The sequence below is a fragment of the Alosa sapidissima genome, chromosome 12 (genome assembly GCF_018492685.1).
Source record: "Alosa sapidissima isolate fAloSap1 chromosome 12, fAloSap1.pri, whole genome shotgun sequence".
Classification (NCBI taxonomy): domain Eukaryota; kingdom Metazoa; phylum Chordata; class Actinopteri; order Clupeiformes; family Clupeidae; genus Alosa; species Alosa sapidissima.
In genome coordinates, this window is record NC_055968.1 from 16,107,588 (window position 1) to 16,133,038 (window position 25,451).

General features: G+C 42.1%; 1 protein-coding gene across 3 annotated transcripts; it reads right to left on the reverse strand.

Annotated features, from left to right (window-relative positions):
• Positions 1–1,132: 1,132 nt before the first annotated feature.
• On the reverse strand, positions 1,133–17,828 carry LOC121678445 (protein shisa-like-2A). Of its 3 annotated transcripts, none has more exons than XM_042058005.1 (3): positions 17,255–17,828; positions 15,772–15,908; positions 1,133–2,472 (listed from the first exon to the last, which is right to left on the reverse strand). In XM_042058005.1, the coding sequence occupies exons 1-3, from the start codon at positions 17,434–17,436 to the stop codon at positions 2,288–2,290; spliced, it is 504 nt and encodes a 167-aa protein (XP_041913939.1). In that variant the 5' UTR covers positions 17,437–17,828; the 3' UTR covers positions 1,133–2,287. The 3 variants fall into 3 exon arrangements, with proteins under 3 accessions (XP_041913939.1, XP_041913938.1, XP_041913937.1); XM_042058004.1 differs by having other exon boundaries at positions 1,133–2,475; XM_042058003.1 differs by lacking the exon at positions 1,133–2,472 and adding an exon at positions 6,701–7,773.
• Positions 17,829–25,451: the final 7,623 nt, after the last annotated feature.

The following is a 25,451-nucleotide window of genomic DNA, read 5'->3' on the forward strand; positions in this document are numbered from 1 at the left end:
GTCAGTGCGTATAAAGCAATATATTGCCTGTTTGAGGTCTAGGAATTGCACTTGAAGTTTCTCGGTTAGGCTGGGAGGGCTTAGCGTGCCGCATTTGTGACGAGCCATGCTTGTCGTGCCTGTTTTGTGGCTGTCATACTTTTAAAAGGCTTCGCAAGAAGTGCATAGAACATAAGCACTACCGTCATCTTCTTTAAGAACCTCTCTAAACACTTCCCATAAGCCTTATATTCTTTCATCTCTCCAGCTTATCTACCGTCTCCATCTTCATTCTTCTATCACAGGTAACCTATGTGGCAAGTTCATGCTGCATCGATTTGTCTGTTAGTCAATGACATCTTTGAAAAGCAATTATAAATTGGTGGCTTCCACTGCTGTGCCCTTGAGCAAGGCACTTAACACCAAGTTGCTCCGGGGACAATGTAATTCACTTTGGACAACAGTGTCTGCTAAATGAATAAATGTAAATATATATATATTTGTGTGTGTGTGTGTGTGTATGTGTGTATACATATATATAATTGATGTTAGCCTTCTTGTGATATTTTATTTATTTAAAAAAATACTTTATGCATTTTAACTGACCCACCGGCAAATAACCCGAAAATATCATTAAAAAATGTTTTTGATGACGCGGTTGTCTGTGACCACTCAATTTCGGGCAGCCCGTGCACCACTGATGTACACGTGTGTGCATGTGTGCGTTTACATATATCTGTGTGAATATCTGTGAGTGTTTGAATGTGTGTATGGGTGTCTGTGTGCATATGTGTGCGTGAGTGTGTGTGTGTGGGTTCTCTTTCAGTTCAGTTAACCAATAGGAGTCATTTTCTTTTGTAAAAAAATGCCTGAGACAGGTGACTGGAGATTGGTTTAGATCGATGACGCCATCCGAGTATTACTCCAATTGGTTAACATCTTGTGTTGGTAGTGTAAATAACCAAATAATATCTGAATAACACCGTCTGTTTGAATATTTGAAATGATTTGTATGGCACACCTCTAGCTAGCATTGGTCAAAACCTCTGTATGAGAAGAGTAATAGAGCATGAATAGAACCCTTCCCATTTTGTAGAAAACGTGAGAGGCTACCACATTCAGAGAGAAAATAGCTTTAAAGCATTAGTCATAATTCCTCGTTTAGCAATATCTTTAATTACAAGTGAATGGAATGGCATTCCTTGCTTTTGGCTTTGAACTGTAAACTGATAGAAGGCCTAAATCTGTTTTGTTTTACAAGAGACCACAAAGGAAATCCTCTGACAATCCGTCACAGTGCTGCATTCGGAGACAACTCAGGCTACCCGAGAGAGGAGTCACATAAGCAATGCGATTATGTGTGACTAGCCTGCTGGCACAGAACACAGGAGCATGTCAGCATTGCTTTGGCACTTGCAGGTAACCATGGACATACATATACACATACACATACACTCCCACACACATACATAGAACACAATAAACAACAGGGACAGAAGAACTCTTCATAAGCCAACAACAATGATTTAAAAAGTTTGACTAGCCTTGAAAGACAACAAAGACTGCTGCTTTGCTAAGGCAAAGACATACTGTAGTAAAAAGATACAGATACTGAAACGAGAGATAGGAGTCCGCAGTGTCTTTGCTGACACATCGAGTAGTGCATCCGATGGAGGAAGGGCTAATCTTAGACATGCACATATACTCACAGCGGTATCCCAGAGCCCCAGAGCACCACACCAAAGGGACAGCCTTCATTACACCATCAGATGCTCATCAGCGTAAACAATACAGAACAATAGCAATTGGCAGCAACCACTTGATGCTTTGCTGCTCTAAACTATCAGTGCATACAAGTTCAGAATGTAATCAATTGGCATTTTGCACCAAAAATTTGAAAGTCACTGGTCAAAAACTTTTCATGGCATAATTGACTAAACACATAACTGAGAATGTAGATTTATGTTGTTCTTAATGAAAGGCACTGTCTGGGTGCTAATTAACCGGCAACCACTTCTTCATGTTGCAATAGGCAGGATTGTTCACAGATGTTTTGATTAGACTTTTTGAAGTGAAACAACAGAATATGCTGCGACTGAGCAGTACACTTCTGTTCTTGGGTGGCTTACAAACAGTGCATGTGAGTGCAACCCTGTTGCATGTGGGGTTTGAGGGAATAAGGACAGAGAAATGACAGAGAGAATCCTGATTTTGGACAGATGTTGCCAAGCTTCTGGTTGGCTCAGGAGGCTGGTGGCGGATTCTAGCAGGCTGGGGAGATGAGCAATGTCTTTGCCCCAGCATCTCTCTATGCGGGTCCCTCAACGTTGATGGTGGTCACGGTGGCCATGAAGCAGCGCTGAAAGAGGCGGTCCGGGTCCGGCGGCTGGTTGTCACAGTCCAATTTGCTGCGGAAAAAATGCTTGCGGAACCCCTGGGGACCCGCCGGGGGAGCAGCCTGGCTCGAACCCTCCTGCGGGCCTGGCTCAGAACCTACTGCAAGAGACAAAGACCAAAACTAACAATCTCTCACAAACTATACTGACAGATAGTACATTGAAGGAGGGGAATAATTGCAAATAGGGGAAAGATTGGTTTCGATTGAGGCACTAATAGCATGCACCTGCATCAGGGCAGAAAATAATCTTCAACCCTCACCACCTCAATCTTGGGAAGAGTCAAGGAGAGGTGTATTGCTATCTGCTAAAGTAATGCTTTTGGGCTTCCTTCTCATGCACCAGCAAACCCATTCTTACTGAACTTTCACCCTGCAGACAAAACTGCCCAGTGTTGCAAACAGGGTTTTCAATTTGAGGTCTTGGCAGCAGTGGTAATGCAATATCAATTTCTATAACAATAATCAACTCTATTTACATCTGACTGCTAGCTAATTGAACTGCACGTCCCTAATTTATAGCTTCTGACAAGGGAATATTTTGTCTGATCACCTGGCCTGTTTACAATGACACAATAATGAGTTGTCTCATTATAGTGAGAGAGCATTATAATTGCAAAGTTTCTCCTTTAATCTCATGCACAGATAGCTGTTTCATATTCATCCCTCATTTGTGTATGTAGGCCTTTTTGTATGTGTGTGTGTGTGTGTGTGTGTGCGTGCTTGCGTGTGTGGGTGGGTGGGTGGGGGGGTTGTGTGGGTGGGTAGCTCTGTGTGTGTGTGTGAGCTGGGGGGGGTTATAGTCATGTAAGTAAGTAAGTATTTTTAGAGCACATTTGACCACAGCTCACACTGACCAAAGTGCTGTACATAGCTCATTAGCTAAAGAATAATAAAATAAGATAAAATAAAATAGATAAGTAAATAAATACACAATTGTGTACACAATGTGTCTGTCTGTGGGCCACAACACCGAATCATCCATTATTTCCACCTCAGACAAAACAAGATCATGGTGAGGGTGCCTAGCCTCCACGAATCCATATAGAAAGGTGCTATACAAAGCTTATCATTATTATCATTATTATTATTATAATTGTTATTATTATTATTATTATTTAGTCGCTAGATTATGGGCACGCACTTTGTTTTTGTTTGATTTTTTTAATAATTGAATGTGTTTTTTATTATTTGTTTTGTACTCTTTAAGTTAGATGTTTTGCAAGGGTGTCAACTGTAGTGCATTCTTTCCTGGTGTTGATAGTATATGCCTATCGTAGTATTGGTCTGGATCATTTTAACGTTAACCTCCATTGGAGTGTGAACCCTTATATTTGCAGCAGATTTGCAGCAAACCTGTGGGTTGATTGTTGGGAAACAAATAGTTCACTAAAAAATATTACCAGAAGTATTGAAATATTGATTTGCCACCACACTTCCAGTGAACTTCTGGTGACAAACCTAATCCGTTAGAGCTGAGCTGCGCCAATCACATCAGTGTATCTGATATAGGCAGGCCAGAGGCAAGCTAAACAGATGACGACATCGCTGTGACGTCTAAATCCTGAATCAGTCAGTGAACATTGCAAGATGGCTACGGATGAACCAGTTGTTTGAAATGGCTTTTTCCACTACAATGAACGAGTTAGACTTGGCTTTTTCTCTAAAAGAGGAACAGGAGACGGCGCTTAAATCCTTCCTTTGCAAGAATCTAATCTACCAGTTAGCTCCGCTGGTCAGTCAAACTATTCACCAAAACAAATTTGTTTCCATCGCTCTGGCTACGTCACCCTATGTATAATTCTGATTGGTCGTAGTGTTATCCAATTACATGCAGTGATATTTTCAAATGGATGCTTGGTGCCGCCCTTGGGTTGGCCCATTTCCATTACTCATAGCCAGACCCTAATTTGTTCTAGATTTGGGTCTGGATTTCCAGCCTATGACTGGAAAATTTGCGGCAACTATTCTCCAGAAACCTTAAATTTCTGTAAGGGAAGTCTTGGCTGCACTGCGTTGGTCTGTGTGAACAATCTCTGCCTTCCTGAAGTCTGACTGCTGCTGATTCAGAGCTGCCCATCCAATGTCTGTTCAGAGAGAGATCACTCAGGACTTGAAGACACGGGTGTCTTGCCTCTGTGGGAACTTGTTCCTAATGTCAACCAAGCCGTTGCTGAGCTGTCATGCTAGCTGGTCTGGAGGTCTAAAAGATTTTCACACTAGCGATGATCTCTCGCTTTTGAAGGTTCGCCGAACTCATGCTCTGCTAACTGGCTTTCATGTCTACTCTGCCCAGAGAACCAGGGGCAGATTATGAACTTTCGGGCCCCTGGGCCCAGATGTATTAAGGGCCCCCCACTTATTGTCGTATAGCATTTAATTTGTTTGATGTGATTTCCTGTATTCTGGTGCATTTTGGGGATGGCCAATACTAAATTCAATCAGATTCATAGCCTACATCCTGATTTGTTGATACTGAGGCAATGATTCCATGCAAAGGCTTGGGCTTCAGGGGCCCCTGACCCCTTGGGCCCCTGGGCCCGGTAGGCCCGTGCAGTAATCCATCCCTGCAGAGAACAACAGCTTTATTAACATAAGACAGTGAAGAGTGATAGGGAGCAAGTGGGAGAGTGAGACAGGGTGGGAAATAACTATGGGTCGGATTTGAACCCGGGCCCCCATGGGCACTTCAACCCTAATATGGTAGAGATGCTGCAAAAAAAAAAATGCAGGCATGCGCTTATTTGATTGGTTGTAATGCAGACCTGCGAAACGAAAGTTTACCTTAACCATCAGCACCACCTAACAACTACCGGCCGCGCGCAGCAAGCATGTCCAAGAGAGTGAGTGTGTGCGGGTAGGCAACAGATTGGAGAGGGTAGCCTAGTAAAAAAAAATAAAAAAAATCGGTTCGATTTGGTTTGATAAAATGGGCCGCGAGACGGAAGAGGATATAGGCCTACAATCAATGTCAGGGCCAGCGGCGAAGAAAAAGAGATACACAGTAGGCCTACACAACACCGACAGGGTGAAAATGGGTAACTTTTTGGAGTGGGTAGGCTAACAACTTAATATTATGCATAGTATTGTTAATGTTTTATGGATTAGCCTTATATCTTAAAAGAGCTGGTGAAAGGGCATTATAAGAACCGTTTAGACTCCGCAATGAATGCACCATTTATAGTTAAACAGTATAACATTTGCCACATTTGTTAATAAATTATTATTTAAAACCAGTAATAGGCCTAGTATAATTATTTTATTATTTTATAAAGGCATTTAACATTAATCAAAATCAATGAATGTCCCAGATTTTCACAAATCAAATGTGGCAACCGTAGCTGCATGACAGTATGCTTGAACACTTATATGACTTGACGCTAATGTGTCTTGCCGCTTCTTTCTATGTCCATTGCTCATACTCATTTCAGAGCATACAGAAGCATAGCTAAGCTAACAGACACACTTTAGACAGACAGACTTCTAAGAGTTAAGTAAATATTAATCTAACCCCTTGAGGAGGCTATTTATAGATGTGTGGACTAATTAGCAACAAATAGCATACTACTATATGCAGTTATACTATGTAGTCAGCCACACAAACAAAACAAAAAAACAGTAACTGTGTCAGAGTCTGGAAATTATATATCCTATGGCACTTCTGCAACATAAACAAACAACTGATTTGGAGTGAATTATTTTATCAAGCTTCTTCACAAACATTGTTAATGAACATTTGGCTATGGAAGTCATATAAACATCAATGATTGTGGTGCTTTTGTCTGAGACTTCCCTTTTGTTTTCAAGAAAAAAAAAATGGTGAAATGGTGGTGTTTTGCAAATGATGTCTGCTATTGGGGAAGCTAGACTCAGAGTACCATCCAACTTCTAAGTGTAGACTTGGCTATATCTCACAGCACAGCAACTTCAAAGGCATAGAGACATAATCATCTGTGCTTTCAAGATAAGCCAAGTGTAGCCAGTGCTGACATCCCGAAAAGCTAGAGTTACTCACTGATACATGCAGGATACTGAAAGCTATATACCAAAATAGAAGAGAACATTTGAATTTCAAGATCAGCTGAGATTGATTTAAGATTACATGATAATACTGTGGTCTATGATGTACAAAATGTAATGATTTTGATATTCAGATGACATTGATGCATTTTATTCTTTCATTTTCCACTGTCTTCAGTCAACCCTCTACTGCACAGATTTTGATGATCCATGATACAAATAACCCATCGTTTATTGGTTCATTTGGGATATTTTATTGATATTAATTGTTTGGACCCCCCCCCCACACTTGAAATATTACTTTGATGCCTAAGGACAACATTGTGTGACAATGGTACAGAATCAAAAAGCAAATTGTGGATTCACAGATCATAAGAGTTCAAGAGTGTAATACACAATCAAAAATCCTTTACAAATGTTTATAAATCAATCAAATAAATAGTTAAAATCACTTGAAACATATTTACATGTTAGATTTGATCTCGACCCACATAATGTATTGTGTCGTGTCACACACTGCATGTTCGTGTTAAATTTCAAAAAGCAGTTCTTTGTTGTGTACTACTTTTTACACACCCCTTTGGGTGATGCTGTGTTCACTTCCCTTCTTGTCACACATTATTGGCCAATATGAGGCATTGTTGAAGTGTATATCCTGGTTTGGGATTAACATTTAGTCATTTAGCTGACACTTTTTATCAAAGGCAACTTGCAACTATTAAGGTACAATAAAGGTACAGTGCCACTAGGATATTGTTAGTGCAGCAATAAGTAGGCTACTACTCACATAGAATAGAATAACAGTTCAAGCGAAGCGAGAGGGAGAAGATGGATAGTCAGAATAGGGAAGAAGGTAGTGGTAAGTGCTAGATTAAGCATGCCCAGCTGTTAGTAGTGCTAATAGAGGAGGTACTCTCAAAAGAGTTGGGTCTTCAGGAGGTTTTTGAAGATAGAGGGATATCCCTGCTCCGGGAGGAACTGGTAGCGCATTCCACAAATGGGAAAAAAACGATGAGAAAAGTTTTGATTGCCATGAGTGTACGAATGGCAGAGCCAGGCGGCGTTCATTAGAGGAGCGCAACGGTCGAGAGGTTGAATTTGAATTTAATGCGACCAAGGGGTCATCAGGAAGGAATGACAGATATCTGTACAGCGGTGGTATGAGAAGTCGTGTGATAATTGAACCCAGTGAGATGGTATAAACACCAAAGAGAAGTGGCCCCAGCGCTGAGCCCTGGGGCACCCCTGTGGTGATTGGACCATAAATAATTTTACCAGCTGATGGGTGACATGTTTTACACCAAAGAGGGGAGAACTACTGTCATCTTCAGGCAGAACTTCACCTTCATCCTCATCCTCTGTGATGACATCTTGAGTGTCTATAAAACAATAAATATAGAGAAAGTAAGTTGGAAATGGAAATGAAAACACAGCAAGAATAACAGTATGACATTTGACTCCTATTTTGTATGCTTTCCACTGCATAAACCTATCACAATTTGTCTAACATATTGATCCTCCGTTTGTCTTCAATATAACAATCTTATATCCATTTATCTGTTAAAATGTGTTTTAAAAAAAGTGATATTTAATAAAAATTCATTCAAATGTACTGTACCAAGGGTTTATATTGTGCATAAATGTCCCGTTTTTTTGGTGCAAAGGCACTTCTATTTTTTTAAGTATTCCCTAGTTTCACTTTCAATAAAACTTAACCTACGTTCCGCTCCTGCAATCCTACTATTTTTCTTAAGTTATCTTGATTGTATCCTGCTGTCGGAGGCAGGCATGCGCTTATTTGATTGGTTGTAATGCAGACCTGGGAAACGAAAGTTTACCTTAACCATCAGCACCACCTAACAACTACCGGCCGCGCGCAGCAAGCATGTCCAAGAGAGTGAGTGTGGGGGTAGGCAACAGATTGGAGAGGGTAGCCTAGTAAAAAAAAATAAAAAATTTGGTTCGATTTGGTTTGATAAAATGGGGCGCGAGACGGAAGAGGATATAGGCCTACAATCAATGTCAGGGCCAGTGGTGAAGAAAAAAAGAGATACACAGTAGGCCTACACAACACCGACAGGGTGAAAATGGGTAACTTTTTGGAGTGGGTAGGCTAACAACTTAATATTATGCATAGTATTGTTAATGTTTTATGGATTAGCCTTATATCTTAAAAGAGCTGGTGAAAGGGCATTATAAGAACCGTTTAGACTCGGCAATGAATGCACCATTTATAGTTAAACAGTATAACATTTGCCGCATTTGTTAATAAATTATTATTTAAAACCCAGTAATAGGCCTAGTATAATTATTTTATTATTTTATAAAGGCATTTAACATTAATCAAAATCAATGAATGTCATACATGGGATAATGTGTGACATCAAATCACATTGACAACAAAAACATCCTGTAAAAACAACCCCTTTATCGCACAATATTGTGCTGAGGCAACGAAAAGAAAAACCTAATTTTATAACATGAAAAATCAAAACAAAAACATTAAACCATGACAATAAAGCTTTTCTACACCTTCATACATGCATGTATACATTTACTTTACTTTTTACCGTTAATGTCATTTTAAATAAGATTACTAAGGTAAATAAGCTTACCTTCTTCTCACACCATGTGCTCCTGGGACCATGTTGCAGAAAAGTCCCACCTTCGAATGATGCTGGATAGTGACTCCCACACCTTATTGGACTGTTCTTTGATACTTTTTGACTATTCTGATTGATTGCAATTATTTAAAGAAACATACATTGGATTTAGGGCTTAAGAAAAACTTTCCGATGCCTGAGGGCAACTCTGTGCAGTAGAGGGTTGATGACAGACAGACAGACAGAAAGGGAATGAGCCACACATGGCACAACGTGTATCAATATTGATCTTAAGAAATGTAAAGATATAAAGTTGCCTGGCATAGCCAGGCTCGATTTCTTACAAAAATTTGAGCCTGGTAACACACCATTTGGATTTGATTGTGGAGTGTGTTTCAACCTAGCCCAGAAGTCAGCCTGAATGTGCCCTGCCCACAGAGTTTGAGGTATTGCGCATGTTGCACATAAGGTTAGCCTGTGTCATTTGCAAGTTAGCATCATGGTTAAAGGAAGAATCGGTTAAATATCAATGAGTGGGCATTTTATCATTTTTGTCAACTGACCGGGACAAATAGGTTAATTCTGTTGCATATGTCCTCATTCAACAGTAACCTTATAAACTAACATTAGCTTCTTGAGCTATCGCAGCTTTACCCTACCCATCTACGGAGAACCAGCCTTGCAACTTCACTCTCCCCTGACTGGGAAAATCACAAATTGATTTACAGCAATTGTGCAATAGCCTACTATTTGTATGAAATTGTTTAATATTACCTTGTCAGTCCACATGGCTTTTCCGAGATTATTTTTGCCAGTTCCTGGCCTTCGGCTTAAACAAATCCTGTGTCGTTTGTCCAGGGGGAAGGGTGCATTTATTATTATTTTTTTTAAAATCTCATAGCCACTGTATTAACCTCAGGGCTGCAGAAAGTTTCCAAAATGTATGTATAAATTGTGATGGGGAAATTAAGGTATATTTAATTATTTCAACATTTTAAAAGCATTGTGGGAGTCAACTCCTCAGAATGGCTTATAATCTAAAGTATGTGAACTTAAATCTTTTGTTTAGGTTGACTGTGAGTTTCAATAGTGTAGCAGTGATGGGAATAAAGCATATATTTCAAAGTGGAATTTAAAAGATACATTTCCCAAATTAGATTGGTCTTTTAGTGCAACTAGCATTAGCAAATAAACAACTACTGAAAACACTCATAGTTAAGTTTGATTATTTTAATGTTGTTGGATCTAGGAGTCTAGGTAACACTTAAAACAGTTGAGTTGCTATGAATGAGTTAGAAAAAAAGAAGTAACTTTAATTTTTGAAGGATTAAGTTGTGTTAATTATTTCATTGTTTCCAATTACTTTGGTTGCACGGTCGTTTCACGCTTAACAACATAAGAAAAAAATCAGGCCGTTCCTGGCTCAGTACACTACTCCACTCCTGATACACAGATACAGGCTATGGCCATCTCGCAACTCAACTACTGTAATGCCCTCCTGACTGGTCTCTCATCCTGCATGGTGAAACCCTTTCAAATGATCCAGAACGCAGCGGCGCATCTGGTCTTCAATCAACTCAAAAGGGCACATGTTACCCCGCTGCTCATCAAGCTCCACTGGCTACCTGTTGCTGCCTGCATTGAGTCCAAATCACTACAAAGTAGTCTCCGGTTCTACACACACTAACTTGAATGCCCTTACAGGCATATGTTACCTCTGGACTGTTGCGCTCCTCCAATGAACGATGCTGGCTCTACAGCCTGCACTCAAGGCAATCCAAACTTTTCTCATCTGTTGTTCCCCTACACGTACCTCTATGTCTTCAAAAACCTCCTGAAGACCCAACTCTTCTGAGAGTACCTTCTCTCCTAGCACTACTAACAAGTGAACATGCTGAATCTAGCACTTATCAATTGTCTTGGGTCCTTGGAAAGAACCGATTCAGCTACATTAGTAACCTTGGTGAACAAATGTGTGAACGGAGTGTGCTTTGTAAAAAAAACTATACAGTGTGTCAATGTTGTTTATTTATCTCAGGGCCTTCCTAAGAGCAAACAATTCAAAGGGTCCAAGATCACTGCCAAGCGAGCAATTCAGCAATTGTATATAAAAATGTCATTTTTTCTGTGGGCTTTGGTAGTAACAAGCTGTTGTGACAGAGTAAGATCCGTTTTATGCTGTAAAAGTCTGATGACATTCAGGGCCTCCTCTCGTAGGAACAAATCTGCCTTGGCTATGTGATGGAGTCCAGCCCCACGCTGGTTTATACCAAAGACACTGCTAGCAGCTGTGGATCAGCACAAGGTTTCTTCCTAGGGAGTTCAAGGGAGTTCTTTGCCCCTGATTGCCTAATCTTAGTGCTTTATTTAGAGGAATCAAGGTCCATGTTCAAGCTAGGCTCTGTAATGCAGTGTGGATGTGGTGTATTCTTATATCATGACGCTATATAAATGAAATTTAATTGAAATGAATCGCTCTGTTTCCCAGGGCCATTAAGCTCCCCTTACTCCAGTCTCCTCCATTGCTTTCAACCTCAACCTTCAATCTTTAACAAATGCAGTTTCACTATGTACTATTTGTACACCATTTCAAAGTCAAAGTCAAAGTCTGCTTTATTGTCAATTTCTTCACATGTCAAGGCATACAAAGAGATCGAAATTATGATTTAGTCAGATTTTATTTATTTATTTATTTTTTTCTTTTTCTTTTTCGCATGCCCAAATTTCCGTCAATGATTCCCGGGACACTGAAAGACTGGGGTACACGAAACTTGGTGGGCATGTAACCCCACATGGATAGCATGGAACCATCGTTTTTCGTTTTGATCTGTAGCCCCCCCCGCTGGACTGGACCCCCCGAAAGGAGGGTAGGGCAGACACAGTTTTCTGTGAATATCTCGAAAACTGTAGGGTTTAGGAGGACCATTTTTTTTTGTATGTTGATCTCAAGGGGCCATGTCAACCCATTCCATAACCACTCATTTCATGTATAGCGCCACCTAGTTAAACACAAAAAAGTAAAAATGAGGTGTTGTAATTGAAGGTATCTGTGACCTAACATAGTCAAAACTGCACGAAATTGGAAGTGTAGGATCATTATGACACCCTCTGTATGCACGCCAAGTTTTGTGGAATTCCGTTCATGGGGGGCCACACAATAAATGAATTTATGTTACTATACACCAACTGGCCTGTAGGTGGCCGGAGACAGTTTTCTGTGAATATCTCGAGAACCGTAGGGCCTAGGAGGTCCACCTTTTTTATGTATGTTGGTCTTAAGGGGGCATGTCAACCCATCCCATTACCACTTATTTCATGTATAGCGCCACCTAGTTAAAAATTAAAAAGCAAAAAATTAGGTGTTTATCACAATATCTCTGGCTGACAAGGTCAAAACTGCACGAAATTAAAAGTGTAGGATCATTATGACACCCTCCGAATGCATGCCAAGTTTTGTGTACTTTCGTTCATGGGGGGCCTTACAATAAAATAAATTATGTGTACATTTAGTGACGTACACCAACAAGGATTCCTTTGGTACACAAAACTTGGTGGGCATGTACCCCCACATGGATAGCATGGAACCGTCATTCTTCGTTTTGATCTGTATCCCCCCCCCCGCTGGACTGGACCCCCCGAAAGGAGGGTAGGGCAGACACAGTTCTCTGTGAATATCTTGAGAACTGTAGGGCCTAGGATGACCAATTTTTTCCGTATGTTTGCCTCCAGGGGTCATGTTAGCCCATTCCATGTGCACACATGTGCATAAACAGATACACACGCACACACATACATTTACAGTAATCATATGTATGACACATACTCACACAGTAGACATATGTACACATGCATGCACATGCACAAACACACATACGCAGGCAAACACACAAGCACGCACATACACACACACACCCACACACATAAACATAAATTTGTACACGCACACATTTCAAGAATTTTTCCCGTCATCTACTCCCTGAATTTTTGGTCATTGATACCCGGGACACCGAACCACCGGGGTACATGAAATTTGGTGGGTATGTAGCCCCACTAGACTTTTACGGAAAAATTTCATTTCGTCCCCGGGGACCACCACCACCCAGTCCCCCCCCCCCCCCCCCCCCCCCGTGCTGGGTCCCCTGAACCGCAAAAAAAAAAACTGTTTTTCCTAAATAACTACCTGAACCGTGGCACTGAGGATGAAGAATCTTTTATGGTATGTTGGTCTCAAGGGCCCACATCAACCTGGCTCATAATCACTCATTTGTGATTTGCACCCCCACCCCCCGGTAAAAAATGAAAATGCAATATTATTCTGCTTTAATCGCCCCTATCTTCAGTTAAGATATTCAGAACTGCACCAAATTTTATGTGTATGATTGACCTGGCATTCTCTGGGGGTATGCCAAGTTTCGTAGAATTTCATCCATGGGGGGGTCTAAAAAAAATTAGGTTATGTGTACATTTAGTGACCGTACACTCATTGGCCTGTAAATGGCGGTGCACACATATACACATGCACACACACAGGCACCCACATACTATCGGTATTAGAACGGCCGATACATAATTACAAATTCAGTAGGATTAAAAGAAAGCCAAAATAAATATTCATCATCATCATCATCATGGCTGCATTTTCAGTATTGGCGAGAAGTAGTCGTTTGTCCACTAGATGGCGCATCGTTGCAGTGAGACGTAATTTTTGTTGGAAGTTAAAAGTGGGTTGGAAAAAACAATGGACGCTTCCTACAAGGACTGTAATTTACCGCAGCGAACATCTAATAAGGATAGGACGATGTTCACATGAAGTGTAATTCCCATTTCTTCTTGAAGCCGAAATAAATCTGAGGATGTTTATCGGACATGCTTGGTTTTTACTGCAGGTACGTTAATCTTGTAATATCAATAAGGACCTAGGTAATGTTACCGTTAGCGTTGGTTGAGTGATGGAGGCATTTGATTGATTGCATTTGTAGAAAACTATAAATGCAGTTATACCAAGCAAATGTATAGCAGCACTGTTTGTATCTTTCGACTGTCATTTATTGCACGTGCTACAAAATCATTCTGTGCAATGGAAGATTTACCAACGTTACACCGGTCTGATACAGTTTTGCCTATACATGCGTGAGACTGAGACGCCTGTTTATTTTGTTTTAAGTGCGTGCAGGGTGTGAGAGGGGAATCGATGTGCTTTGATTACAGCTTGGTAGTTGTAGTCTGTGAAATTAAAAAGCACGTGTGTGTGAAGTATCCAAACAATAACACCTTCATTTCATTATGGCTGCTTTAGCAAAACACCTTAAGCTACTGTGTAGTGGGTCCCATTTAGAAGTGGCTACTTCATTCGCGCTTTCCTTGACTCATGGAGCTGCGTGAATGTTATTACAACTTTTCGCCACGATATGACAGTTTAAGTCCGCTTGATACTGTAAGGCGTAAGCCATTGGTTTCCAAAGGAGATTTTATTTGTGTCGCCAGCATAGCCTATTGACAATTTATGTTGTAAATAGGCCTACCTTATAATCCTACCTGTAGCTTAGGGAAGCTAACAGCTTTCTATTAGGATCTAGTTTGTAAGTTACCGTTTTGTCATAACTCCCTGATGCATTTAGAATAGCCAGAGCGTGTATATCTCAATCGGAAAATTAAACAATATCGGGTGCCTATGGACTAGGCTGGGTGAACCCAGCCTGATCTGCCCGCTATTTATTTTTTGATTTCTTAAAAGATTGAGCTTGCTCTGATGAAAGCCAGACTAGCCATGGACCTCAGTTAAACAATGCAAGGGAACATGAATCAGCCTATATTTGCACTAACAATAACGGACAAAAGCTCTTCAACTTTGGCCCGTTAAAATGTGTATGAACAGTCTAGCGACGCATTTCATCAAGGCCCATTTGGACATGTCAGTTATTTGCACCACTGGTTAGATGTAAAACAGCATTTCGTTTCAGACTAGGCTACTGTTACTTAATTTGTGCATTAACAATAACGTTTCAGACTACTGTTACTTAATTTGTGCATTGACAATAAAGTATTACATGAACTAAAGATGACTAAAATCTTATGTAGAAGAAGAAACATTCACAAAAAATCCACCCATCCAAAAATGACCTTTGTTTTTGATAGCTGTTGAAAACGGCATGGAACTGACAGAGATGTTTTTGTTTAAAAATACATAAAAAATAAATAAATAACATTATGCTGATACCTTTTGCTTTTCCCAAATACAATGTAGCCTACAGGTGTAAGTGACCTTTCATCAATCCAGTTGCAATGGATGAACTATGATGAACTGCCCTACTTGTGATTGTTTAGAGATTTTAAAGGTTTTATAACAATGCTACATCTTCTTTGGCTATTCTACAATCTATTCACCTTTTCAGCACCAGTAGGCTACTTTCTGTGCAGCCGCACACACACACTCAGGCATGCCAAACAAGCATACACAAAAGTTTCAAGAGTGGGGGATGGAGTAAAATATGGAGACAAATTGAAGTGTGATTTATTTTCGCGGAACGGATGTACAGGACTGAGCGGCGGTCATATTTTGTACCGCTATGCGGTACATCTAGTTTGAATTATTATTATTATTATTGATTTAATAACATAAATTATAATTTCACTCTAAATACCAGTCATGGGGCTAATTTAGCCTGCAAAGGTAATAAGTAATGTTACCGTCCTCTATTGATCTTGCCCTGCACCGCTGTGAGAAAGAAGCCCTGCAGGGTTCGTGTGAGATGCCTGACTGATGCAAGCATGTACCTGGAGCATGCAGCGGCAGCCCGTTGTCCAGTCCCCGAGGCTTAGTGGCGATGAAGAGATAACAGAGCACACACACGGTGATGACGAAGGCCAGAAGAACCACTGCTGCTATTGACAAGCCCACCAGTGCTCCAACACTGAGGAGCAGAAAGAAAAGAGAGAGAGAGAGAGAGAGAGAGAGAGAGAGAGAGAGAGAGAGAGAGAGAGAGAACAAATGGCAGATTTAAGTACCATGGACCATAAATGAGAGGCAAATTGCTGAAATTCTCTCCTGTCTTTCTCTGACAGCAACTATTGTTTAGAAAAGGACAGGATGCTAATGGTGTAACGGTACACAAAAATCATAATTCTGTACTCAGTGTCATACAGAAGTCAAAGTTAGGTTCATTTTTGGTACAGTAAGCCTACAGTAAGTACTGCTAGCCTATAGCCTAACACTCACTGACAGTATTGCTGATGCTCAACCTTGCTCTGTGTTATTCCTTTTTCACAACAGCTCAAACATGGCTATTCCTGGAAGACATCTGTGTCATTTCTCTGTCCCGGACAAAATAAAATAGCACTTTTAGGATCAACTTTCTGCAGGTAATCTCTGAAAAGATGTAAGCTGTTTCAACTGCCCTCCTGCTGCCATTACCATACTTGCCTAAGCGTGCAAATTATAGCACAAGTAATGGAAAAGTTCCTTTGCATGTCTTTGTATCCATGCAATGCAACATGCACTCTACTACCCAGCTAATGCCCTTTGCCTACAATTACCCAGATTGTGCAGTGTGTGACGGTTTATTTCCCAGTTAGGGTATTTATCTTTCATTGCCTTGTATAGTAATGATGAATACCATCCATGCAGACCAAGTGACTAACTGTCCAATTATACCTCCCATACGGAAAAGGAGTTTGTGAACGCATCCACGTGCCCTAATCCCACAACAATTCATTAATTAAGCATTAAGCAGATATAATGATTTCAAGACATTTCAAAATTAAACTGGTCACTGAGCTATTTAGAGGTACTATCTACCCTTACATTTCATTATTCTACCAAACAGCAACTTGTCTGTCACAATATTTAACTGACAGGACTTAAAAATATACCTGTTGGAAGGTTGGGTGGTAAATCCACCCTTGCCATTTGAAACAGTGTTGCATTTGTGCTACCCAGCTAGTTTAGCTGATAAAAAGTCAAGTTAGTTTCCAAGGGATTGCCAGTGGAGTTGGAGTGGGGGTTAGACAATATTTAATCTAAACTCTCACAACCAGTACAGCTGACAGGCGACATGCTTTTCCAGACAACCATTTAGTGCAACATAGAAAAAGCTTGATTTTGGCTACATAGGGTTCCAATTTAGGTTAGTATGATTTTCTCCAGAGTAAAATAGCGGAGTGCCCAAGACGTCACTCTAAGGTAGCACAACATGTGTAAAGATGTTGCTCTTTACCTGCAAAACAATGGCACAAACAGCCATTCTTCGCACGTCCTTACCTTAGCCACCACATATATCCATACTCGTACGGGAAAAAGCTGTTAGGATCATCACAGCAATACTTGTAGTCGCTGAAGCCACAGCAGAACACAGCTCTTGCGTCGTTGCCCGGCTTAGGGCACGTGGATGCGTTCACAAACTCCTTTTCCGTATTGTAATAACCCGTGCAATCGGCGCTCATACTTGTTTGGATAAAGGCGTCAAAGTGAGACAAACTATTTTATTTTTTTCAGATCAAGTCAAGTTGCAGTGAGTAAAGGTTTTCCATAATGCACCTTAGCGTCCACCCCTGATTGCCAGAGCAGTTCTTGTAACAAGAGCAATGCCTGATGCCCAAAATGCACAATTCAGTCAGTTCCTTCCCGTTAACCGACAGTGCACTTCTGTATTTATTGCTCTTTCTTCTCGTCTCTCTCTCGCTCTCTCTCGCTCTCGCGCTGGTTACATTGCATCCCACAACACCCGTGTATGTGCTCATTCAGGAGAAACGCTGACTTGCTGATTTAAATAAAGTTCCAAATGCATGTAAATGGCGGTCATGGCGATTAACAACCTTTCACTCACATGGAAGGAAGAAGCTATGATCAAGAAAAGGAATTATGCGTAATCTAAAAGCGTAATGAATTAGTAAGAACTGAGTCAGCCTCTGATTACATTTACATAAACCCATTGAGGAGATGCCTTGTCTATTTCGACATAACTATATAGTATAAGTATATATACTCTTTTGAGGAAAAGTTAGTCTCTGCATTTAACCCAATCCGTGAATTAGTGAAACACACACAGCACACAGTGAACACACAGTGAGGTGAAGCACACACTAATCCCGGCGCAGTGAGCTGCCTGCTACAACAGCGGCGCTCGGGGAGCAGTGAGGGGTTCGGTGCCTTGCTCAAGGGCACTTCAGCCGTGGCCCACTGGGCTCGACCCTCCGGTTACAAGTCCAGAGCGCTAACCAGTGGGCCACTGCTGCCCCAATAAATAGGTTGTACATATCTTGACTGAGGAATTACTACTAATCACCTCTTTGAAGTTCTGTTTTTAAAGTATAACGATAGCGTTGTGAACAGTTTATCGAAGTCTTTTTTCTTTGTTCATGCAGTTGTGTAAATATTTCTCTTTATGTAAGTAGATTAGATTTAATAGGACCTTCAGACTGTACTGCAAAGTTTTTTTTTATAGGTTTAGTCAGATTGTTTTTCTTTTTCGCATGGCCAAATTTCCGTCAAGGATTCGCAGGACACTGAAAGACCGGGGTAGGCTACACGAAACTTGGTGGGCATGTAGCCCCACATGGATAGCATGGAACCATCAACCATCGTTTTTCGTTTTGATCCCCCCCCCCCCCTCCCCCCTCCCCCGGGGACTCGGACTGACCCCCCCGAAAGGATATACTAGGACTCGTGGCTTTCTCCTACTTTGCATGGATTCAGTTTCTTGACATATCCGGCATCAATGAGTTTTTGGATCTCCTGCTCATAGATGACCGCACGCTCTGGGTTCTTGGACAACTGTCGCTCAATGTGACGTAAAGTTGACAGGACTGCTTCAGGAGGTGCATGCAGTAAGGGGGCATTTTTGGCTCTGAGCAAAGGAGTGGCATATCTCTGTATTCCATTAATTTCATGACGCTCCGTTTGTTGTTCTAGGCACTCAAGGGCTTGCTGATCCTGCTTGGACCTGATAACAGTTTTAGGATTCTTAGAATATGGGAATATGTCGATCTGCCACAGTCGTTCCACATCCCTCTGTAACTGGTCTTGGGCAGGAGAAGTGAGGGAAAAAACACTGGGTATCAGAGCTGGAGTCCTGCATCAGAGAGGTTGGTCCATGCAGCGTCCATCCTACAGTAGGCGAGTGTGCAGGGCAGCTGGGCTTCCAGGGGGGCCAAATCTCACACGTTCCACAGAGCACAGGAGATGAGAATGGTCTGCTCCCACCAACAGCAATGGTCTGATCTTATGGAACTCCTGCAACAACAGGCCTTGGAGGTGCTGGTAACGTCTCTGCAGAGTGGTGACAGGGTAAAGGCTTCTACATACCTGACGCACCCGACCGGTAGCGCGACAATGTGACGTCAAAATGACGTAGATCTCTCTGGCGCGCCAGGGTTTTGGCCGTGTAGCGCGAGGTAGCGCACCACTCATTTTTTTTCAGACGAGCGCGACAAGGCGGAAACAGGAAGATGGAATAGTTCGAGGGCAAGCGAGTTGCAGTGTTTTGTTACAGTCGTGAATTTTTAATAGTTTGCTGGATACGTTAACAAAGTTACCAGTGAGAGTTGCAACACATGAAATTAAGAGGAAAGAATAGAAACGACTTATTTTCAAACAAAGGATATCTATTAAGGCCTGAACAAAATCTCTTTCCACTTCAGGAAATTACACAAACTCAGCCAGCTGCTAGCTAGCTAGCTAGCTAACTAAACTGTTTAAATTATTAAAATTTCCCTCGGGATGACTAAAGTACCTATCTATATATCCATCTATATATCTATCTATCTACCTGTGCACACACCTTGGAAACTACATGATAATGATGATGGTAGTTGTGAATAGTAGCAACCAAAGTCTGAAGTACCATCACAGAGGCTAGCTACTGGTGTTTCTTACTGCAGCTTCTTCTGCTGTGTAAGTAGTTAATGTTAGTCTTTTCACAACAGCGACACCTCTGTTCAGGAGAATATTGCAACTAGTGTTGCGACCACCACGCGCGAGTATAAATGGTTACGGCGCTTCTGTGACGTCACATTGTCGCGCTACTGGTCGGGTGCGTCGAGTATGTGGGACGTTTAAGTCTGCTCCGGTAGGTCCAGTTGCTTAGCAGTGAAAGCATCTTTGATTTCATATTTCCTTTGCTGATGGGAAGCTGGTGAGATTGAGAAAGACACTGTAGCACCCTCAATTCTCTCTGTGCCTTGTCTAATTGTGCGCAGGACTAAGGACTCAGCCGCCCCATATAGGCCTAAACTCTCAACAGCAGAGGACAGGAGCATGGTTCTTTCTGAACCATCGTCCAGGATGGCATAGGTCTCCAGAGATTTCCCTTTGTGAGTCAAGACAACTTTTACCACCTTCAGGAGTACAGAGTTGAATCCACTGGGCCTACTCAGATATAGAATTTGTTGCTCATTATGACCGCCGCTAGCAAAGCGGTCATATAGGGATTGTCAAAGTTCCCCCCCCCCCCCCGTCATCTACTTCCTGAATTTTTGGTCAACGATACCCGGGACACTGAACCACCGAGGCACATGACATTTGGTGGGTATGTAGCTCCACTTTTATGAAAAAAATTCGTTTTGTCCCCGGGGCCACTTTCGACTGTCATTTGTTGCACGTGCTACAAAAATCATTCTGTACAATGGAAGATTTACCAACGTTACACCGGTCTGATACAGTTTTGCCTATACATGCGTGAGACAGACGCCTGTTTATTTTGTTTTAAGTGCGTGCAGGGTGTGAGAGGGGAATCGATGTGCTTTGATTCCAGCTTGGTAGTTGTAGTCTGTGAAATTAAAAAGCACGTGCGTGTGAAGTATCCAAACAATGACACCTTCATTTCATTATGGCTGCTTTAGCAACACACCTTAAGCTACTGTGTAGTGGGTCCCATTTAAAAGTGGCTACTTCATTCGCGCTTTCCTTGACTCATAGAGCTGCGTGAATTTTATTACAACTTTGCCACGATATGGCAGTTTAAGTCCGCTTGATACTGTAAGGCGTGAGCCATTGGTTTCCAAAGGAGATTTTATTTGTGTCGCCAGCATAGCCTAGTGACAATTTATGTTGTAAATAGCCCTACCTTATAAGCCTACCAGTAGCTCTGGGAAGCTAACAGCTTTCTATTAGGATCTAATTTGTTAGTTACAGTTTTGTCATAACTCCCTGATGCATTTTTGCATGTAGAATAGCCAGAGCGTGGATATCTCAATCGGAAAATTAAACAATATCGGGTGCCTATGGACTAGGCTGGGTGAACCCAGCCTGATCTGCCCGCTATTTATTTTTTGATTTCTTAAAAGATTGAGCTTGGTCTGATGAAAGCCAGACTAGCCATGGACCTCAGTTACACAATACAAGGGAACATGAATCAGCCTATATTTGCACGAACAATAACGGACAACAGCTCTTCAACTTTGGACTGTTAAAGTGTGTATGAACAGTCTAGCGACGCATTTCATCAAGGCCCATTTGGAGATGTCAGTTATTTGCACCACTGGTTAGATGTAAAACAGCATTTCGATGTACAGGACTGAGCGGCGGTCCTATTTTGTACCGCTATGCGGTACATCTAGTTTTTACAGGTATTCACTTCATGCAGGATTCCTAAATGACGATCTTTGCATTGGGGGCAGCCTCTCTTTAGGTCACAGTTGACGGAACGGTGAGAACGTCCACACCTCCAGCAGCGGCCATTGTCAACGATCCACTTTACCTTGGCTTCTGCATCAAACTCCTGAAATTCAGGACACTGACTAAGATGGTGATCTTGACTGTTACAGAAAGCACAGGATGAGGATGCAGGCTCACTTGAGGATTTCACACGTGGGTTAGTGCTTCGATTCTGGGTGCGAGCTCTGGCACTCTCTTCCTGACCTACACCTTGAAGGAAAGTAGCAGTGGGGTGGATTGATTTTATGGTTCCTCCATCTCTGGTCGGTGGCCTTGTGGCACTCTGTGATGGCTCGCTCACTTGAACAGCTAAACTTTGACATTCTGCTTCCTCCTCTAACCAGTTTGCAAAATCTATCAGATTATATGACACATCTGGTCTTAATATTCGGGCTTGTCTGGCAAAACTGGCAACCTGGTCAGCGGGGAGCTTACTGAGCAGCTGATGGACATGGGACGCACAGGCCAGCTCCCTTGCACCTTCGTCATGGCCCCAGGACTGAAGCATGCCTACCAAAGCTCTGATACGTACGGCAAACTGACTGAATCCTCAGGAGTCTCCAGAGCGAACAGTTGGGAGGCTCTGAACGGAAGTGATTTCTCCAGGTGGTGTGGTTGGCCGTATCTCTTCTGAAGAGCTTTTAAAGAAGTAGTGTAAGGCTGTGGGTGATGAGCATAGGTGAGGGCAAGATGACGAGCTGAATCCAATTTCAAGTGGTCAAGAATAATGATATTTATAGCTACTGCTCATGTTCCTCAGGTGGCAATAAGTTCTCCAAAGCCATATTTAGCATTGCAAACTCATGAGGGTCTTCTTTTCTAAAGAACGTAAATGAAGGCCTGCAGGGTTTCCGTTGTCCGGTAATTACCGGACATTGGCCAGAAAAAAAATGAAATGTTCGACAAAATTAAATCTCTCCAATCAAATTGTCCGATTGAAATCGGCTAATAATCCTGTCCCCCTAACGCAATCTGAATTTGAGAATAAGCCTTAAAATGTAAGCCTAAGCAATCCGTCCTCTGGCTATGTTTTTAAATGTACAGGCTCTACCGTTTGAAAGCTATTAAACAACACGCATAGCCTATGCTGCATTTCAAATAGGAAGCGCACACTTAAAACGTCCATGTTAAACAACAAACAAATGAGTGAGGCGGTTCAAACATGGCCAGGCTCAGGCAGACTAGCCTTAAAAGTTTTTTCAGAGGCCAGACGCGATGGATGATAAATTGGTAACGCCTGAAGCCTCAGATGTCCGGCCAACTCCACCACCACCAGATAAAAAGCAGAAGTGTCGGGCGTATCTGTCGGAATCATGACGTTGGAAGTGGAGTTGTGGGGTTGCGGCCTCTCCAAGACACTGTCATTCTCCGTGTACACTGGACATGCAACATGTGTTCTGTACCCAAAGCATACAGTAGGCCTATGCTTTCTATGTCTATGATCTGCAGGGTTAGGGCCTCCTCGACGAGCAGATTGCTGGTCCGCGCACAATTAAACGGTTATCATTGAACCGCGGACCGAAAGAAAAAGAAACTAAACATTTCCCAGAATAGGAAACATTTCTTAATTTATTGTTATCAAATAAATTTTAGCCTTAGTGGTGTGAGCGCTCATTCTTGTGTTTGTGCATCTGTGCAAGTTTAACAGTGGAACCACTGGAGATAACGTGGGTAGCAGCAACAAACAACGTACTGTAGCCTTTTTAAAACAATGAACGAAGCGGACTCTTGCTGTTAATGAAAACATAGATACTGGCTAGCTCTTGTTAGGCATGTTTACGTAAGTTAGGCTAATGAACATGTTGCATTCTATTCAGCCTGATTATGTCATTCTTTAAGCTACATAGCCGGTCTCCAGTTTTCCTCAACTTGACTAATTAAGAAGCGATAATAGGATATTTGACCGGCATATCAAAATGTCCGGAAAACGAAACCCCTGCCGGTCACTTTGACCGGCACCGTTTTTTTCCTAGCGGAAACTCTGGAAGGCCTTTCATATGCTGACCTTCTGAGCTGAGCAGGAGGCACTAATGTGTAGGGCACAGGAACTGACGATTGGGCTGAAATACAGGAGTAAGCGGCTGCAGCAGAATAGGGCCTACTGGGATAATACACCCGATCAGCAGGTGCCTCATGAGACTGGGACACTGAGACGGTGGGAATCAAATCAGCAACAGAATGGCACTGGACATTTCTAGGGTGACTGGCTACATCCTCTTCTAGGGACCTACCAAGGTCAGCTAGTGCCGAGGCCAGAGGCAAATGGCGAGAGTTACGAGCAAGCATGTCTACAGGGTTATTAGCAGGGGCTGTCACTCTAATTTATGAGGCTAGTGCAGGCTCGGGGGGAGCCTGAGTAGGTTGTGGTGCAGCAGCTATCGGAGCCACATACTCCGGATGTACAGGTGGGGGATATGGCAGATTAGGGACAGGATAAGAGAAATAGGGAAGCCTGAATAGTCCACCATTTTGAAAGTAAGCTGGGTAGGTTGGCATTAGCGGCGGCATCCATGGAGGGCATGGAGGGCCTGGAAAGTAGAAAGAATTTCCTGGCATTTGATTATATTGGAGAAGAGCATCACTCCTCGCTGACTGAGGGTCACTAGTATAAAGACCTGGATGACCAAAATCATTATAGATTTGAGAAGCCATGGTTGGCACCTTGTGGCTGATTCAGGTACTGTGGAATCGGATTCACATTCAGGGAAGCTTGTGAGGTTAAGTTCCTCTGACAAAGAACTGGTGGCTCAGGACGTGTACGAACATTTGGGCCTACATCTGGTGGTTCTAGTAGGGCTGCACAATTAATCGAATTTTAATCACGATCACGATTTTGGATTCCCACGATCAAATTTGCGTGATCGAGCGATATTAAAAATGTGTGCTCTACCCATTGAACCAACCTGGCAACCCATAGAACACTCCGCTACAAAACAATGTGCCTTCATGCAGCCTACCAATGACACTGTTCCCTGCACTGCTCAGCCTAATGCAATGCTCAGTTTGGATGCACTGTGGACTAGTAGCATTAGGTTAACTATTAGTAGGCTAGTTAGACTATACAAAAAAAACGACGATCAAAAATCAAATGTGGGGCACAGTAGGCCAAGAGCTTGTCCCTCGAAAACGGATCATCCGTTGTTCGAAAATATTTCGGATTTCAGGCAAGTGGAGTTAACCAACAACTTAAGCAAAGCAGGGCTCTCAACTCATACCGTGAAACACATCACATGAAACCACACATGCCTTTTTATCACGTTAACTTTTAGTCTGTTTGCTTCCTCCGATATAGCCTATAATAAGAGTTGAGCTAACGACGGGATCCGTGAATTATATTCATGTATTTTATAAGCTACATGTGCAACCTACAATGCATATGCGTTTCAAGACACAGCCTACTCAAAACGAGTGAACAATAATGAAATTGTAGCCTACACGTCAGTGTTTTACATATCAACGAATGACTAAACCAGGGGTGTCCAAACTGCGGCCCGCCACGCACTTTAATCCGGCCCGCCGAGCATTTATTAGTTTATCATAGATCCGGCCCGCCACACTTTAATCCGGCCTGCCAAGCATATAATTAGGTTATCATAGCTAGCTATTTTTTCCCAGGCTACTGCAAACTGCTTTACACTCTTCCTAAAGAACGTTTACAATGTCAATGTCAAAACAGCTTGTTACATCGAGATACATAGTATCTCCATTGCAGCAGATCTAACTACGTTATGCTACTCCATTTAATTGGGAACGCATTTGAGCGTGCACGAGAGAGCGCAATGGCAACAGTTCCCATTACTGACCA